The sequence below is a fragment of the Marmota monax genome, unplaced genomic scaffold, assembly GCF_021218885.2.
Source record: "Marmota monax isolate L192 unplaced genomic scaffold, Marmota_monax_Labrador192_F-V1.1 WCK01_AAM20220418_F8-fsc00195, whole genome shotgun sequence".
Lineage (NCBI taxonomy): Eukaryota > Metazoa > Chordata > Mammalia > Rodentia > Sciuridae > Marmota > Marmota monax.
The window spans coordinates 2,218,347-2,236,797 of NW_026691979.1; the positions used below are offsets into that span (position 1 = coordinate 2,218,347).

General features: G+C 57.5%; 1 protein-coding gene across 5 annotated transcripts in view; it reads right to left on the reverse strand.

Annotated features, from left to right (window-relative positions):
• Dlgap2 (DLG associated protein 2) overlaps positions 1 to 18,451 on the reverse strand; it is a 604,909-nt gene that overhangs the window by 21,172 nt on the left and 565,286 nt on the right. For 4 of the 5 annotated variants that reach the window (XM_058580233.1, XM_058580237.1, XM_058580223.1 and 1 more), the window contains 3 exons: positions 16,309 to 16,528; positions 2,014 to 2,360; positions 1,065 to 1,106 (listed from right to left, as the gene is read on the reverse strand). In XM_058580233.1, the coding sequence (XP_058436216.1) occupies positions 1,065 to 1,106; positions 2,014 to 2,360; positions 16,309 to 16,528 (609 nt within the window). The remainder of the gene's footprint in view (positions 1 to 1,064; positions 1,107 to 2,013; positions 2,361 to 16,308; positions 16,529 to 18,451) is intronic. The other variant, XM_058580239.1, reaches the window with a different exon arrangement.

An 18,451-nucleotide genomic window follows, 5' to 3' on the forward strand; every position in this document is an offset into this window, starting at 1 on the left:
ATGCTCTGGGCCGTACCCACACTGTCTGTAGTCCCTCTGGTGCCCATCAGTCTCCGAGGATGACCCTTAGCCTGCTGATCGTGCCCGCGCTCCACGTCTGCACCCCGACCCTGAGCGCTCCCTGGTCCTGCTTCTCTAACTCTCAGCTATTTTCTGTGTCCTGATGCTCCATGTCTCTGGCTACGCTTTCCTTTAACTTTCCATGGACTTCATTTTGGCAGTTGCCGGGTTAGGAGCTCACAGCTGTGGCTGTCTCACCACCACAGACAGTGGGGGGATTGGCCGTCCAGCATGTCCTTGCATTCACACCTCTCTCCGCACTTGCTGTCCAGCACTCGCCGTCCACACACCTGTCCAGCACTCGCTGTCCACACGCCCCTCCACTCACCTGTCCAGCATTCACTAGGAGGTCACTATGTGCCAGGCACTGTGCTGGGTGCGGGGGGTGGGCCAGAGGAGGAGCACGGGCCCAGCCTTCGTGGACCCTGGTCTGGGAGGGCCATGGTGAGCGGCTGCGGGCGGGGGCTGAGCTGCGGGGGGCGGAGCAGCTGCTGAACTGGAGTGGCCATGGGCCCAGCTGACCCAGGAGGAGGCAGGCTGGTGTCAGGGCCACCTAACTTGATGGGCCCGTGAGGTCATGTCCTCATTTCCTGATGGGGCTGTTGAGCTGCATGTCAGGAGTGGGAACTAGCCCCTGGCCAGGGTGGTGGGTGCACTGGAGGACACTGTGTGAGAGAACCAGGGAGTGCCCGCAGGGCAGCATGCCGTCCCCTGGCTGATCTGGGGACCTCAAGTCCCTCTGATGAGGTGCCCAGAGCTGGGGAGGTGGGGAATGTGCATTGCTTCCACCCTCCTGGGCCAGCGCCAGGCCCGGGGCTCGGCCGAGCGCCTGCTCCTTCCCTTTACGTGGGCCGGCTCGTGTCCTTGAGGATCCATGTGGAGCACCCAGCGGAGAGCCTGGCACATAGGGCCAGGACGGAGTGACAAGAGCAGTCGTATGAAGACCCAGAGAGGGAGGTGAGAGAAGTCATGCGTGCCGGGCGTTGGAGATGTTTGGTACTTACATCTGACCTTGGGTATGGATGATGCTCTGGGAATTCAGAATCCTAAACAAAACAATGAAGCCACAGTGTGGAGACCCGGCTGGGGACCAAGGCCAGTGGGCCAGTGGCCCCTGCGCTCTGCCTGTCCCCACCAGGCCTCGCACACAGGCACCGTGCGGGGTGGGGCCTCACTCCCGGCTCCACACACCTCCTCCCCGGGACACAGGCTGGAGAGAGGAGCAGAAGGTGGCCTGGGCCACAGAGGACGTGGCCAGCCACCCTGCTTGAGCACGTCCACGGGGCCCTGAGGGATGTCAGCAGGACAGTGAGAAGTCCATGTCCCCAACTCCTGGGACCAAGTGCCAGCACTGAGATGACCTAGACTTGCTGACTGGGCAAGGCCAACAGTCCAGCTCGCTGGACTCAGGGGACACACATGGTGGGTTGGGATCTTGGGTAGGACCCCGGGGCCCAGATGCAGGTGAGTCGCCCGGGAGCAGGTGCATGGGCGCAGCGTCTGTGACCACAGCCAGAGGAGTGGCCGCCTGTGGGAGCACCCTGGTCACACCTGCCCTGCGCGGCACCCAGCACTGCGCCTGGGTGGCTCCCCACTGCCTCTTTCCAGCACCCTTTGGGAGATGAACAGCTTTTGAAAAACTGGACCTAAGCAGGAAACCCCCCTGGTTACGCACCACGATGGCCTCCTCTGCACACTGTCCACCCGTTCAGTGACCTCGCAATCGCACCCCTCGGGGCCCCGGGAGGGCGCAGTGTGGAGCCCGTCTCCTGGGTCGCCCTGGGGCCGGCTCTGCTGCCAGGCCGCCCATCCTCCACTCGCAGGCTCGCAGCCGGGGTGCAGCTGGGCCCTCCGTCCCCGCTGCCAGCTGTGGGTGGCGTGAGCGCGAGGACGCGCAGCAGCTCGCTCCTTCACCTGTTCTAGGCAAGGCGCCTGGGCTGGCAGGGAGCCTACCTGGACCCCGATGGAGGAGCAGCGGCTCTTGAGCAGCTCCTCAGCCTTGGACACCAGGATGGCCTTGTCGCTGGTCCGCACAGAGCTGCCCTGGCCGTCGGCCTGGCGCTGGGCCGCGGCCGTTTCTAGGGCTAGACTCATGGCCTTGTTGCTGTCCAAACTGTCCGTGGAGTTGTAGAGGCTGGGGCCATCCTGGGGCCATGGAGACATCCTCTGGGCACGGCTGTCCTGGTAGGCGTCTTGGGTAGACTCAGTGCTGCTCTGGGCTGTCACCGAGATCAGGGGCTTGGAGGTGGTCCGAGGAGGCACCGGAGGGGGTGTCTTCTTGTAATTTGTGTAGGAGACCGCTGTAAGAGAAAGAACCCCGGTCAGGGCACACACGGCCCGTCGGCATCTGCGGTGCACCTTCAACACGCGTCAGCCACAACCAAGCCAGCCTGTCTGGACCCCTGGCCTAAGGAAGCAAAGCATTTGGCTTCCATATTTATGGGCACAGCCCTCGATGCTGCAGAGAGTCTGCACCATGTATTTGTAAAGAGAAAAACTGCAAAAACACCTCGAGTCTAGCAGCAGAGATGGCACTAAGGTCAGAGTGCATGAGGAAAGGCCGGCACGGGTGGGATGTTGGGCGTGGCCGTTGTTCAGTGAGGTCCTGGTCCTGTCCTCTCTTCCGCTTGTCTTTCCTAAGAACCTCTGCATGAGCAGCTGCTGCTTTCGTAATGGAGAAAGCATTCAGAGCGAGCAGACGACTGACGTCCCCGCACATGCCCGTTCCTGGGCACGAGCTGTGAGGGCCACTGACAGGGCCCTGGGTGGAACCCTGGGTGGAGGCCAGCCCCCAGGCCTCCTCGCCTCCTCAAGGCCTCACGTGCCACAGCCACGCTGCTGGCTACACAGCCTGCCAGGGGAAGAGACATGCCAGCCTCTGGAGATGGAAATCGCCTCAGGCCTCGGCTCCCAGCCGCTCTCCAGGGCCGGGCGTGGCTGCATCCTCAAGCCAGCCACCAAATGGGCTCCTGAAGGCCAGGGCTCCTGGGAAGGGGCCCCTGGGACCACTGTGGCCTGCACACTGGTGACCATCTGGGTTCTGACTGGACTCGAGTTGGTGCCAGGGAGGGTGGCAGTGTTCTCCCTGTGCTCTGTGCCAGGGAGGCCTCCATGAGCTCACGAGGGTGTCCCTGAGCTGGCGAGGCCAAGCTGACAACTATCCAGAGCTGCAGGCACACATGAGTGCACTCAACACGTGTGTTAACCACAGCAGTTCTCAAGCTTCCATCCGTCTCTCTCCCGGGAACCCGAGTGGGTTTCAGGTGTAGCAGAGAGGTGCAGGAGGCTGGGCCGCAGCCCAGCACCTAGCTCGTCATGCATGCAGTGAGCCGCACCTCTGTGGCCTTCGGGATGCGCTGAGCCAGGAGCCCTGCACCTGAGGAGCGGCAGGCGAGTTAGGGGCCTCTGCTCCGACACTTCTGCCGTGAGAACCAGTGCTGCTCAGCGGGGCCTTGCCCTCCTCCCCGAGGGGACACCTGGTAATGTCTGGAGAGGAGGCCAGGGCTGCTGCAGTCATAGGCCAGCCCTACCATGAGGACCGAGCTGCCCCAACCTGAACAGGGCTGAGGCCGTGGAACAGGCAGGTCATGTCATTCAGGGTGCCACGGGGCTTCTGAGCAGGGGAAGGAGCACGGTGCTCAGCGGCTCTGCTCCTGTGACTCTCCCTCTGGAGACTCCTGCCCTCCTAATCGGGCCTCTTGGTGAGCACGCTTAACTCTCCTCACAAGGTGGGCCATTTAAACGCTGCCTTTTATTAAGTTTGTTTGTTTGTTCCGTGGTACTAGGTATTTAACCCAGGTGCTCTACCCCTGAGCCACATCCCCGGCCCTTTCTATTTTCTATTTTGAGACAGGGTTTTGCTAAGTTGGTTAGGGCCTTGCTAAGTTGCTGAGGCTGGCCTTGAACTTGTGATCCTCCTGCCTCAGCCTTTAGCACTGCTGGATTACAGTGGTGTGTCCCTGCACCCAGCCTACGTTTTTCTGCACAGTGTTGCATAGTATAGGTCCAGCAGGGCACCCAGAGCTGTGAGGACATGTGCAGAGGAGAGGTGAGCAGTGTGGACAGCTCATGGACAGGGCCTCCCGCGCCAGCACTGGCAGCCGGGGCCGTTTCTCGCAGCGCCTCTGTCCTGGTTGTGGGTGGGAGGGAGTCTGCAGCCTCCCTCCACCCAGCTGGCTCCACTGATCCACAGGAAGTGCGCAGGACTGTGGGCAGTGCTCTCGGCCACACTCAGATCCCACCGTCCATCTCCCTGGTGCTCTCAAGCAGGAAAAGGGACTCAGAGAAGTCTCACATTCCTGCAGCAGCGACGGTGGCAGGGGACCGAGCCAGTTTGAGGAGCACAGTCCGTCGCAGCGTGGCTGTCTGTCTTCACAGGGCTGAGCTGCAGAAGGTGTGGCAGACATCAGGACCCAGGGCTCCCTTGGAGGGTGCCAAGGACCCCACACTGCCAGGCGAGTCAGAGGAGGGGAAGGTCCTCGGCCAGGCCTTCCTGAGACATGGGCTTTGTCCTAGCTGTCCTCCGTGGCTCCCAGGACACTTCTGGTCACGGGTGCGGTTGAGTTCCAGTAAAACAGGAAGAGCCTAAAACTGGGAAGACCATTCCAGCTTCCCTCCTGCGTGGAATTGTTGTGCACTGATGAAGGGTTCCCGGGTGTCCTGCGGAGCTCTGAGCTCCCAGGAAAGCCACACACGTGCCCGTGAGGTGCCACAAGTCACCACATTCACACCCACACGGGGAGGGAAGGTGCACGCCTTTCCACTGTGAGGAGAAAAACTGTCCTGAGCACATTCCTGAGTCGGCAGAAGATGGAGGCCGAGCTGGGGGGGAGGAGAGCAGGCCTGTGTGTGGAGAGCCGGGCTGAGCCCCAGACCCGCCCGAGAGTGACGGCTGAGGACAGGCGCTCTCTGCAAAGTGCCTTTCCTCTTGGGCACCCTGAGGCCAGCGCGGTAGCTCTGTGTCATCCAGGAGAGGGTGACGGTGGGTGGAAGGAACCCTGCAGGAGATGTGGGTGGACAGGTTTCTGTGAAGTTCCATAAAAAGAGAAGCGTCCACACTGAGAGGAGGCCAGGCGGGCAAGCGCCCCTCTCAGCTGAGCAGGGCAGGCGGGAAAAGGTGTGGGAAAGCCGCGCCCTCCACATGTGTCTGGGTCAAGTTGCTTTTTGGAAACTTTCTGAATAACTTGCGCCAAGCCCTGGAGCACTTGGATGTGAGGAGGAGCCTCAGCGGCCAGCAGGGTCTGCAGAGGACAGGGAGAGGCGGGAGACGCCTTGAACGCACACGTGGGTGCCGCCATTCCAGCTGAAAGGCTGTGACAGCCCAGTCCCCAGTGACACTGGAACCAGCTACGCGTGTAAAGCAGCTGAACGTCTGTGCACGACTGGTGTGGGGTGCCTCTGCCAGGCCGGCCGGGTGTCTCTGCTCAGGAGCCAGGTGGAGTGGCGGCTCCGGCTCTGGGAGCGTGGCTGCAGGCTGGTCACGGCAGGGCCACTCTGGACAGTCCTGACCGGCAGCAAGCTTGGCTGTGAAACGGCCACATGAGTACAGATCCAGCGGCTCGCTCTCGGCATGATGCACAGCAAGCAGAAGGGACTGTAGGACCCCTTTGGGTCTTCAGAGGGTTGGGTCAGCAAAGGCACTGAGGGAGAGGAGGGAGCAATGTCTGGTTTGGGAGGAAGTGAATAGGAACAAAACATCACAAATGGCCCCCACCCAGGCTTTCACGTGACCTCGCATGCGCCCAAGTGTCGAGCACCACTGCTCTGGACATGTGCTGGCCCATCTGCACCTGGAGTCCTGGACACCGTGTCCGTATCCAATCCTTGAAAGTCATTTGCAAGCCAACAAGGAAACTTGAAAATCAGCATTCTGTGGTTCAAAGCACAGATACATCATCAAGAGAGAATGTGCTCCGAGTGGCCAGCCTCGCTCTTCTGTTGAATGAGAGAGCCACACTTGGGTGCACTGCACCCTCTTGATGAGCACCTCAAGGAGGGTAGTGTAAAAGTCATCAGGTCATCAAGTCGTGAATGTCTGATGAGAGAACCAGTCTGGAGAAACGACTCAACTAAAGAGTTTAAAGATGATTTGACGCTTTGATTAATGTTAGTCTCAAAACACAGTGTGAATCAAACGGGACTCAATGCACAGACACACTGCTCCCTAAAGTTACAAGCGATGACGCGGCCACGCTGGGGGCTGGCCACCGAGGTGTCTGTGGGAGCAGGTGAATCAGTGAGACCGTACAGGCTAACCGGCACTTGGCTTCTCCTGGACAGGGAGGTCCAGCCGTGAAAGTGTCCGATCCTTCCAGACACTCCTGTTTTCATTTCAAATATTCAAAAGTCACATAACACAGCCAGAACCTTGCTCAAGTTTTTCTGAAGAAAAACTGGAAATAAACCAGCCTGTAACGTGACTTTGCCAGCTCTCCAGGCTCTGAAGTTCCGAGGGCCACATGGCCCAGGAGGGGCCCTTCCCAGTGACAGCACACACAGAACAAAGTCATGGCAGTGACGATGCAGAGACCAAGGCCCACGCCTTGGGGCACGTGGGCTCCCTCCCAGGCTCATTCAGGGACACGCTGCGCCTTGTGTCCTGGTCCTGGAGAGCGTGGAGTTGCACATTTGGATGAGAACTCCTGATGAGAGTGGTCCCCGTGGGGACTGGGGGACCCGCAGCTGTGGCCCCGGGGTGTTGGTGGGTGGCATCGACCCCTCTGACCTGATAGGAGCTGTGACTGCCCCGTGGTGGCAGCCGCCGGTCTCCAGTCATGTGTTGCTGGGGTCTGCTTGGGACATGGACTGCTAGTGACATCTGCCTGAAGCTGAGCTGCAGCTTTCCCCAGGGCGCCTGGGAAGCAGGGTGACTCGACACATCCTCTGCTCGAGGACAAGGCCTGACTTCCCTGGCAAATGACGCTAAGATCTCTAGACACTGCTGTCTCTTTATTTAAGGAAAAGAAGACCCCGTCAGTAGAAGTTCACAGACCATAGGTCGAGGCTTCTTCAGGGTGCAAGAGCAGTGCTCTGGCCCACTGAGGCTCAGAGTCAAGGTGACATGTGCTGAGCACTCTCCATTCTCCCCGTGGAGGCAGGCGGTCAGGTGAAGGGCTGGGCCCACAGTGTGGGCTGCACGGTCACAACCTCCAGGGCACGAGGATGGAGAGGCCCCCCCTCACCCCTGACTGCAGGCTGCGAGGCTGGACTGCCTGTGCGCCTGCCCGTGGAGCTGGGCCCACAAGCCGGGCACCTGGAGCAGGCTCCTCTGGGCCAACGTCCAGAGCCCACGAGAAGCAGCAAACGCCACCCAGTGGCCAGAAGCCCGCAGCTGTGTGAGAAGGGCAGTGCCTGGCCGAGGGGCTCTCCTCCAACCTCAGGGGCCACGGCTCTCTGCAGAAGGGGAGTGGGCTCTGGCTCCCTCGCCACACCCCGCACTCAGTGCCAACCACAAACGAGGTGCCAGCCTGAGGCGTCACGGACTGGTGTTCTCTGGTCATGCCTGCTGTGCCCCAGTAAGTGAAGCAGATGTTTCCAGTCCCATTTGTCACAGCCCCTGAACACAGTGCTCCTGACGGAACACAAAAGGCTTGCCACAGCACCCTGTGGCCTCTAGAAAATCGTGTCCCTCGCTGGCCACGGCGAAGGTCACCTGGACAGAAGAGGGCAGCATGGGAATTGCACAGTGACTCATCCCCAGCATCCCAGAGATGAGGACGAGGGACAGAGGGTGACAGGTCAAAGCAGTGATTTGGGAGCCGCTGAGCAGCATGCCTGAGTAGCGTGCCAGCTGGTGCCAGGGCTGCCTCCCCCCACAGGTCATTCTGACAGGAAGACTCCGTGCCAGGCCTCAGGACCGGGGAGACGTGATGCAAGTGCTGGAGCAGCACTGAGGTCCCACTTCAGCCCCCCAAGGGGGGACCACTGGCTTGCCAGTCCCAGTGGACACGATGCCTGCCCCACACTGGCGTCACTGATCCGAGGGCAGTTGTTCTGTGACTCTCCGCCTGACCTCTACACTCAGAAAGCACCCGCAGAGCCAGCTGGTGACGGTGCCCGGCCTCGGGAGTCCACAGAGAGGCTGGGCGGCCCTTGGCATCCCTTCCTCCATCTTGCCTTGCGCATTGCGCTTTCTAAAGGAACCTGCGAAAGCTCCGGCCCGTCTTCGGTCTCCCACCAGGTTCCAGACACCACGGACTGGGCAGTGAGGGATCCTGCTCCAAGGTGCTCACGTTCCAGTGGGGGAGACCCACGAGGTCAGGCACTTACCTGCCCGTCCTGAGACACCTGGGAAGCCCTCCACACTGTGTTAGCTTCAGGCCCGTGCAGTCTCTGCTCTGGGGCTCACCTGCATGCAGGTGAGGTGTGACCAGGAGAGGCCCCTGTTCTGGGGCTCACCTGCATGCAGGTGAGGTGTGACCAGGAGAGGCCCCTGTTCTGGGGCTCACCTGCATGCAGGTGAGGTGTGACCAGGAGAGGCCCCTGTTCTGGGGCTCACCTGCATGCAGGTGAGGTGTGACCAGGAGAGGCCCCTGCTCTGGGGCTCACCTGCATGCAGGTGAGGTGTGACCAGGAGAGGTCCCTGTTCTGGGGCTCACCTGCATGCAGGTGAGGTGTGACCAGGAGAGGTCCCTGCTCTGGGGCTCACCTGCATGCAGGTGAGGTGTGACCAGGAGAGGCCCCTGTTCTGGGGCTCACCTGCATGCAGGTGAGGTGTGACCAGGAGAGGTCCCTGCTCTGGGGCTCACCTGCATGCAGGTGAGGTGTGACCAGGAGAGGCCCCTGTTCTGGGGCTCACCTGCATGCAGGTGAGGTGTGACCAGGAGAGGTCCCTGCTCTGGGGCTCACCTGCATGCAGGTGAGGTGTGACCAGGAGAGGCCCCTGTTCTGGGGCTCACCTGCATGCAGGTGAGGTATGACCAGGAGAGGCCCCTGTTCTGGGGCTCACCTGCATGCAGGTGAGGTGTGACCAGGAGAGGTCCCTGTTCTGGGGCTCACCTGCATGCAGGTGAGGTGTGACCAGGAGAGGTCCCTGCTCTGGGGCTCACCTGCATGCAGGTGAGGTGTGACCAGGAGAGGTCCCTGCTCTGGGGCTCACCTGCATGCAGGTGAGGTGTGACCAGGAGAGGTCCCTGCTCTGGGGCTCACCTGCATACAGGTGAGGTGTGACCAGGAGAGGTCCCTGCTCTGGGGCTCACCTGCATGCAGGTGAGGTGTGACCAGGAGAGGCCCCTGTTCTGGGGCTCACCTGCATGCAGATGAGGTGTGACCAGGAGAGGTCCCTGCTCTGGGGCTCACCTGCATGCAGGTGAGGTGTGACCAGGAGAGGTCCCTGCTCTGGGGCTCACCTGCAGGCAGGTGAGGTGTGACCAGGAGAGGCCCCTGTTCTGGGGCTCACCTGCATGCAGGTGAGGTGTGACCAGGAGAGGCCCCTGTTCTGGGGCTCACCTGCATGCAGGTGAGGTGTGACCAGGAGAGGTCCCTGCTCTGGGGCTCACCTGCATGCAGGTGAGGTGTGACCAGGAGAGGTCCCTGCTCTGGGGCTCACCTGCATGCAGGTGAGGTGTGACCAGGAGAGGTCCCTGCTCTGGGGCTCACCTGCATGCAGGTGAGGTGTGACCAGGAGAGGTCCCTGCTCTGGGGCTCACCTGCATACAGGTGAGGTGTGACCAGGAGAGGTCCCTGCTCTGGGGCTCACCTGCATGCAGGTGAGGTGTGACCAGGAGAGGCCCCTGTTCTGGGGCTCACCTGCATGCAGGTGAGGTAGACCAGGAGAGGCCCCTGATGCTCGCGGGGAGGAAGAGGGCTGACGTGTTGCACTGAGCAGATGGCTGTGGGTCCCACTGGTGCTTCCTGGACGTGTCAAATGGTTCCGCTGCCCCCTGTCCTGTGGTGCCTGGCCTTGTTAGGTGAGATGGCGTGATATCCTTTCTTTCTTTTTAACTTACCAGTTTGCTTCTGATGGGCAGCCCTCTGGATGGAGAACGAACACAGCCCTTCCTGTGGCCTGCGTACTCTGCACACCAGACCTCTTCCGCCTTATTTAACAACTGTGGCTGGTTCCCTGGATGGCTCTGTAGGTATGTCGTGGAGAAAGGACAGAGTGCAGTGTTCACACAGAAACCTGCCCCCGCGGGCATGGGCACAGCCCTGGCAGGCCGCTCTCCTGGAGGAGCAGCATCCCTGCCATCGGTGCGGTGACTGCCACCTCCACCATGGGCAGCAGCTCAGCTGGCGCCTCCTGGGTGCACTGTGTGCCAGGCACATCAGTCCCTCGGAGGATGGCCACGGTCTGACTGATGGGTGCTGAGCAGGAGCACAGGGCACTAAGAATGGCTCCAGGGACTCCAAACACACAGGAATGTCACCGCAAATGTAAGAAGAGAAAGGCAGTTTGACCCATTTATGAACCACAGGATAGTTTGTAACGATCCAAGAGCAATCAGGAGCAAGAGTTAAATATCAACTAGAGATTCTGCTTTCCTTTGTTTTATAAGACATCTCTCGGGTATCACTCCAGTATCACATAGACATCAGGTGCTAAATAAATGTTTGAGAATTTGATTCAATTGACTGTGTGATCGATCAAAACGGTCGAGAAGTCTATTGCCACCAATCCATAGACTGAAGAAGAAAATGTCAGTTTCCATTAGGAAAGAGATAAAGGCACACACTCACAATCTGAAGAACTGGGAAAATACAGGTGCCCTTGTTCACAGCATGTGATGCTCCCCAGGAATCCAGGGATCTGCAGTGACCCTGTGGTGGCTGTGCTGGTGGACTTTCACTTCCTCTGTCTTAAACGGACTCATGGTAACGTTTGATATGATCAACCATTTTATTCCTCCTGGGTCTCCAAAATAAGTACATAGATAATCAGAGGTATAAAGATTCCCCAGGGTGGATCCATCCAGATTTCCAAAGCTCTCCCAGGTCTGGTCTAAATCGCACAGCATGGTCCCACACCTTAATGACTGTTAGCATGAGACAAATTCAGTGCAATTAAACAGTCTAAGAAGGGAGACTACACATGCACACGTCCTCTTTAAGCAACTGTTTTCTTACCATGTTTTATATAACCTGCATCATTTGAAAATACCAACAATGATGCAAAATTCACAACCAGGTCCCCAGAGCCCACACCGCGCTCGCGGTGTACGTGCTCAGCATCTCACACTGCTGGTGTTTGAAAGGGCTTGAAAGACTAATTTCAGAGCAATCAGTCCCATTCAGTCTCTGGTGTCAATCTTGGGGACATTAAATTGGCTCCGCCGACTCTGCCTTGGCTGGTCCCCCTGCTGAAAACCAATCATAGATAGCGTGTGCTCCCTCGGCACGGTCTCAGCAGCTCTGGGGCTCTGAGGGGAGAGGGACATTAGATTTTCCTCACTTAAAAACATATTTTTCAGACGTATGCTGACATTGGGACATCTGAGGTTTAGAGAAGGGCAGTGGTTCAAGTCTGTTTATACTCCTAAGTCGCCTGTGCTTTCCAGAGCATTCGAGCCAGGCCTGGCAGGGTCAATGGGCTGGGATTTCCACCTGTGACCTCGGTGGAGCTGGTGTCAGCAGCTGCCCCCTGAGCAGGGTCACCTGGACAGTCACTGCTGTTCTGGGAAGCTCGCCCTCGACCTCAGGCCCGCTGATTCTCTGAGTGTCATCTGTGTTTCCCCAAGGCTTGCTTCCATCTTCCAGGGGCTCAGGGGTCCTTCTTGGCGGAGGTCTTGCTGGGGAAAGTCAAGCCCAGGACAGCCTCTCTCTTGGCAAAGTTGCCTTGACTCCTGGGAGAGCCAGCTCAGCAGGGAGATTGACAGAGAGAAGACAGAGAGAAGGGCAGACAGAGAGAAGGAAGTCCGTGGGGCAGCGGCAGCAGGGCCCAGGGGTCTGTGGGGAGGGGCCTGGGACACCTGCCCCTCGGCAGACCCAGGAGGGGTCCCACACAGGGACATGGAGAGCCTAGGGCAGCCAGTTGGACAGTGCTGTATGGCCAGGGGCTTCCTGGGGTTCCTGGTGTTGGCCTGGCCCTGGGCATGTCCCAAGTGATGGAGGTTGAATTTCCTAGTACATTGGGCAGGAGGGGTTGGGACTTAGACTTGGAGTTAAGTTGGCTTAAAGGAAATAAATCCATGTATTATCTTGCACATCTCAGTCACAGGTGATCAGAGCTGGCCCACAGACCCCTGGGTATTCTGAGTCCGCCTGCACTCTCCTCCTCAAAACCGCACTTTAAATAGGAAAATGAAATGCACAGGATGGAAAAGCCAGTTGTGTGATACTCGCACCTGTCAACGTGGAAAACTCAGCAGGTAGCTACGTCTGAGCGTCTGGTCCCCCCCAAGGGCATGGGCTGGGGTCCTCACTCAGTGGGGGCTCTGGGCTTGCTGAGACCATGGGGTGCAGCCTCTTGGTGGCATCAGTGACTCCTGGAGAAGCCCTGGGAGCTGCCACCCGTCACCATGTGAGGAGACAGTACGAAGGTGGGGCTCGGTTCTTGCTGGTGACAGCTGAACATCCCTGAGCGTCCCTACTCTGATGGCCCACCCTCCGGGCGGGGAAGCCAGCGCCCTCTCCCCACCGTGCAGGCCTCTCCCAGGTCCTCTGGTGGTGGGGCTTGTCCTTTGCTCCTCACGCTGCCTCTACTGTGCCTGTGGGCTCGCTCCATGGTGACAGTCCTGGTCATGGACAGCCCTGCAGCCAGGACTCTAGGCTGGGGTCTTGGGGACACATCTCAGCTGGCTTTATTTCAGGACCAAGCTCTGTTGGAAGCTCCTTGGGGTTCCTGGAACCTCAAGCAGGCCTGGCTTGAGAAGAGCTAGCAGTCGCCCCGGCGACCACTGTAGACTGACTCCACATGGAGCAGTGCTTGTAGTTTCTTTGAGTCACACACGGGTTTCTGGTGTGGCGCTGGCAGGAGACGTGGCTTGGCACTAGGTCTGGTGGTGGGATGGCAAAGAGAGCAGGTGGCATGGGCTGTGGCCTCTCCCGGCGACTGGCAGCCAGGACTGGGCGGTTCCACAGCCCCAGAGTGGACTTGGATCAGCTTGATTTGCCAAGAAGAAAATGGGTGTCCGTGGTTCCGTGTCTGAATGTTCACGCTTGGCCAGCGTCAGCGGAGACTCTTCATTCACTTACGAGCGCCCACCCCATACACACCAGATGTGCGTTGTGTAGACAAAGTGAGGCCTGCACCCTGCATGTCGCTCTCTGCCCTCGCGGCCCGAGGTTATGACTTTAGATCACCTTCACTCCAGTAACCAAGACACTTTATGAACAGCCCATTTGATGTCCACATCTGGGTTTTTAATTTGTACTCTCTACTTTTTCAAATCCCAGTTTCAAAAACTGTCTGCTATCTTTGTGGGTAAACATGCACATTGGTTGCAGGGCAATCTGGCCAAACCGGCCAGGTCACTGAAGGAGCTTGGGTTCAGCTCCCGACGGACTCTCCCACCTCCGGAAATGAGGCCTTGTGGTGAGACCAAGAAGGCCCCAGGGGGGGCTAGACGCAGCCACTTCTTCAAATGGAGAAGCAAAACTCAAAGACAGAAACAAACCCACGGTATTGAAATGTGCTCATCTCAAGGCACCCAACGACAGAGCAGCTTTCTCCTGTGCTAGCAAAAACCCACCTTGGAAACAGCCATCACAGACCCCAGAATCATTACGGGCTCCCCGCCACCTTTGCCCGGCTCCCCTCTGCCGTGACGCTGTCTAGAGGCAGCTGTGACTTATGTCGAGACGGTCTGAGGCCCAGAGAAAAGTCCCTGTGATCTAATTTCAGGCCATTTTCCTGCACAGCATCAATAATATTCCTTCCCTAGGAAAATCAGGTGAGATGCAAAGTCAGACCAGAAAACCTGCCGGATAAATCATTTCGCAGATGAAAAAGAAACCAGGTGTGAAATGAGGGCCAGATGCTCTCGGATCTGCCCAGCAGAGGACACTCGCTCACACACAGGCATTTCCTACGAGGGGCAGTGGGTGGGGTGTCCAGCACACGCTGCATCTCCACCAGCCTGGGTGCCCTTCGGCCGGGCCAAGCTCCTCCAAGGCCGGGAGCCGTCGGGCAGCACTGGAAGGACACGCCCGACACACCCTCCAGTCCCCGTGTTTCCATGGCGAGAACACCCTGATGTCTAGGTACTACAGGGGCCTTAAAACCACATCACCTGTTCACAAGGCGGGGCAAGCCAATAATCACGTATTATGTTTCAACCTGCATAAAGAATTTTGCCTAAATGAATCTTATTCCTCAAAACAATCCCTTTGGGGGCTGGGGATGTGGCTCAGCAGTAGAGCGCTCACCTAGCACGTGTGAGGCTCTGGGTTCAATCCTCAACACCACATAAAAATAAAGAAAATAAAAGTATTGTGTCCAACTACAACTAAAAAACAAACAAACAAAAACCGATCACTTTGGGATGCTTCTGAAAATAACCCTTTTGGATTTGCTTTCAAGAGCAGGTTTTAGAACCATAAAAGAAAATCAATTTGCCAAAACAGTCTCTTTCTACACACCCACATACCCCAACAAAGGACAGCTATTAAGTGTCAGTGTTAGTGTAAATACTTACAAAAGTAAGAAGTATTTAAGTACAAAATAACGAAAACCCTCTTGCCCCCTGACAGGAAGCTCTGGATCAAATTGGAAGTTCAACTATCAGTAATCGCTTAGGCATTCACATCCTGAGTGTTTTGATAATTTTCTCTACCCTTTTGTTTTTCCAGATGGGGCTTTTTGTTTCTTTGGGCTCTTGTGACCGTATTAAACGGATCGGGCTCACGAGGTCTAACTTGTATTTGGAGAGGCAGATGGCTAGCCGGAGGCAGGCAGGGCTGCTGGAGGCTGCCGCCCCACGGCGCCTCGATTCTGCCCGGCTTCTCTCTGCTCTGCTTGTCCAGCTCCAGGCCGTGGCCCGACTCTGACGCTCCGCCGCCGTCTAGAGGGGATTTGACTCAGAACTAGGCCAAGATTTGGACAGAAGGGTTTTAAAAATGTATTTGGTTTGTTGAGTTCTTAGAATATGTAATGTGTGTGGTAAAGACAAAATAGAGTGTATGTAAATCAGAATTCTAGCCTGAGTCGGGCGCTGTTCCTGGGTTATTCTGTGAAATCTGTCCTGTGGCTCTCTCTCCACAATGATGGCCCCCAGGAGTGAAGCCATTTTCTCCAGATCAGTGTTGTTCCCGGCACTTCTAGGCCACGGCCGTGCTGGGCAGTTGGGAAGGGTCAGGACCCAGGGCCGGGCAGGGCCATGGGAGGTGAGGTCTGTCCATCCACAGGCTCCACCCAAACCCCTCTCCAAGGTGAGGAAGGCCTGAGCACTCAGCTTGGGTTTCTGCAGCCGCTGTCCCCAGGTCCCCGCTCGCCTGGCAGTGACGCAGCCCGGCTGCCATGAGCGTCATGACTCACCCTTCTCAGCCCCTGTTCCTCCCCCACTCCCATTTTTTCTCACTTTATTGTGACAGAATCTGTTCTCTCTCCTTGGAACTGTTCTTCAAACCCCTCTGGTACGGCGGTGGCGTTCCAACCCCCCAACAGCAGGGGAGCTCGCCGGGGGCGCCGCGGTGTTTGGTGCTCCTCCTCTCTGCCTTCTCAGGCAGAGCAGCCAGCTGTTTTATGGCCTCCCCAGGCCATGCATATTCATCCTTACATAAATAATAATGGTGCAGTGATACTTGGTTTTAGGTGGTAAATCTTCAAAGGGGTAGATATGGTTTTCCATGAGCACTGAAGGAAATCGTGACACTGAATCCTTCACGTCCTAAGACAATTAGGGAATTTACATTAACCATTGATTGGCTTTACAGCGATGAATCATGTTGATGGATCTGCTGCCCCGAGTGGCAGAGATTGAGTTGGACACTGCACCGCAGGGGCCCCCGAGGCCTTGCATGTCTGCTGAATCTCACTGCAGTCTATTTAGCTTCTATATTTAAAATGCAACCACCTTCCAAATGTCAGCACTTAACCTCTTTCCCTTGTACAAAACTTTACAAAAATTATACTTAATTATTTTAAAGAACTTGCTAATTTATAGATTTCATTCTGAGAAAAAATAAAGGCTATCCATGAAAAAAATGCTTCAAAACTATTATTGCAAATGTGACTTTGTAACACATGCAATTTGGAAAAGTACCAAACGCCTGAAGAGTGAAGGGCGCCTGTGGGAAGATGCACCACTCCTGGGGACAGGCTGGGCACACCTGCAGGCTTCCTGCTGGGGAGTCAGGAAGGGTGCTCTTTACCTGTTGTTGACCTGATGGTGGATGTCATGTTGGAGGGCGTTGTCCCGGGGACACATTCATCATCCTGGGAGTAACCAGCTTGGATGGCTCGAAGGTAACTGTGACTCCTTGTTCGGAAACATCCGGGCAGGTCGAGGGCATCCATGGCCTGAGATTCAACTTCACTAAAGACGGATTCACACACCGACTCGAACTGCCCATTGATCTCTGCTTCACTCATCTAGAACAATCAACAGCACATTTGATACCTGAATCCAGCAGGGTTATCCCAACCACATTACACAAGAATCAGGAAGACAAGGATTCATCCCACGACATTCACCTACGGTCTTATATTTTCAGCACAGCTAATTTGAAATCAGCATTGGAAATCTGTTAAGCTTGGGAAACAATTTATTGAGTTATTTCTTACAAAAACATGAAGATGCATAGCCAGTTCCAGAAGATGATGAGATTCTGTGGACCCACAGTCAGGCTGGGCTGTGGGCTGTGGATTGGCAGGAAGACCCAGAGCAGGGCACCTGCAAATCTCACACGGTGCCTGGCACAAAGCTGGCATTCAAACTGCTCACCCCTCCTCGTTTCCAACAACCTGTCGCCCTTCCGAGCCACTCTGCCCAGGCAGCTCTGGGTTGGGGCTGTGCAGCCAGACCACACCCCAGTACAAGCTGCCTTAGTGCTGTCTCAGGGTAGAGGTTGCTCTCGTTGTCAGGGAAACGCGTCACCAGGGGCACAGCCCCTCCACCCGCCTCGTCGCCACAGTGTGAGCCAGTGCAGGTGAGCGGGACGCATCCTCCGGGGGTCTGCATGGAACAGGTCATCTCAACCGCACCCCCAGGCTTCCCCCCTTAGCTTGAGGTGCTACATGTTGACTTCCTTTGATGGTTTAAAGATAAGCGATAATTTTGCAGACTGTGATCTCTTTCTGTCTCTCTGATGCTAAGGATCAAACCCAGAGCCCTGAGCATGCCAGGCAAGTGCTCCATCCTGAGCCATGCTCCCTGTCCACATCAGTCTTCCCACTGTGCTCAGAGAAGCACTGTGCTGGCCCGAGAAGGTGGGGTGTGGGTTTGGGGGTTCATGGGCTGCACCCTCAGCTCAGTCCCGGGGCTCTGCTTTGGAGACAGCTGGGGAAGACACGCTCCTTCCGAGGTACCCTGATGGATGCTTGTCCATGTCCCTGGGTCAGATCTGGACAGTTAAGTGGAAGTCCAAAGCGCTGAGGGGATGGGGAGGTGCAGCGGGGACTTTGAGGCCTGAGGAGCTGGAATGGGGCTGGGAGCTCAGGCCAGTGCTCTGCTAGGGCAAGGGGCTGATATCAGCATGAACAGGTCAGCTCTTCCACAGGGGCATCTCTCCACGGGATGGACCGCGACTTTGATAAGTGGCCTGTCACCTCCATGTACTCATACACCCTGGGTCCCCCCTCACGTTGTTGTGCACCCACTAACATGCGTGTGCACTTGGGAGTGCTTGCCAGTGACACTGATGGGTGGGGCTGAGTCTCCCTGGGACACAGCAAGAAGACAGAGTCAGAGCTGGGAGGGGGGCAGCGCCCATGGGCACCTGCCAGCTGCTCTGGCCACCCCTCCTGCCCGTCTTCCTGCCCGCCCTGTGCCACGGCATGTGGAGCAGAGCTCTGGGGCTCAGGCCCCTTGCTCTCAGCCACAGGCCTCCAGCTGCCCAGGACTCATCTCAGTGCCGTGCCCAGGACTGTCATTACACTCACAAGTCCCCCAGGCCCGCATCAGAGCTGAGCCCAGATCCCTCCACCCTGCAGGGTGCCCAGTGGCCTCCTGCCCCCGCCACCGCTCCCAACTCCCCTCTGGCCTATCCCCTCACTCCCCTCCTTCTTGACCCACCAACTGATGCCTACATTGTCACCCCTCAAACCCGTCTACCCCTCTTGCTTCTCTGTCCCTCTGCGCTCGCTCCTGTAGCTGTGCCTCAGTTTCTGTTCATATGCTCCCCTCCTGCTTATGTCCCCTGCTCCCTTCCTGTCTCTGTCCCCCGATCCCCCTCCTGTCTCTGTCCCCTGCTCCTCTCCTGTCTCTGTCCCCTGCTCCCCCTCCTGTCTCTGTCCCCTGCTCCCCTCCTGTCTCTGTCCCTTCTTCTGTCTCTGTCCCCTGCTCCCCTCCTGTCT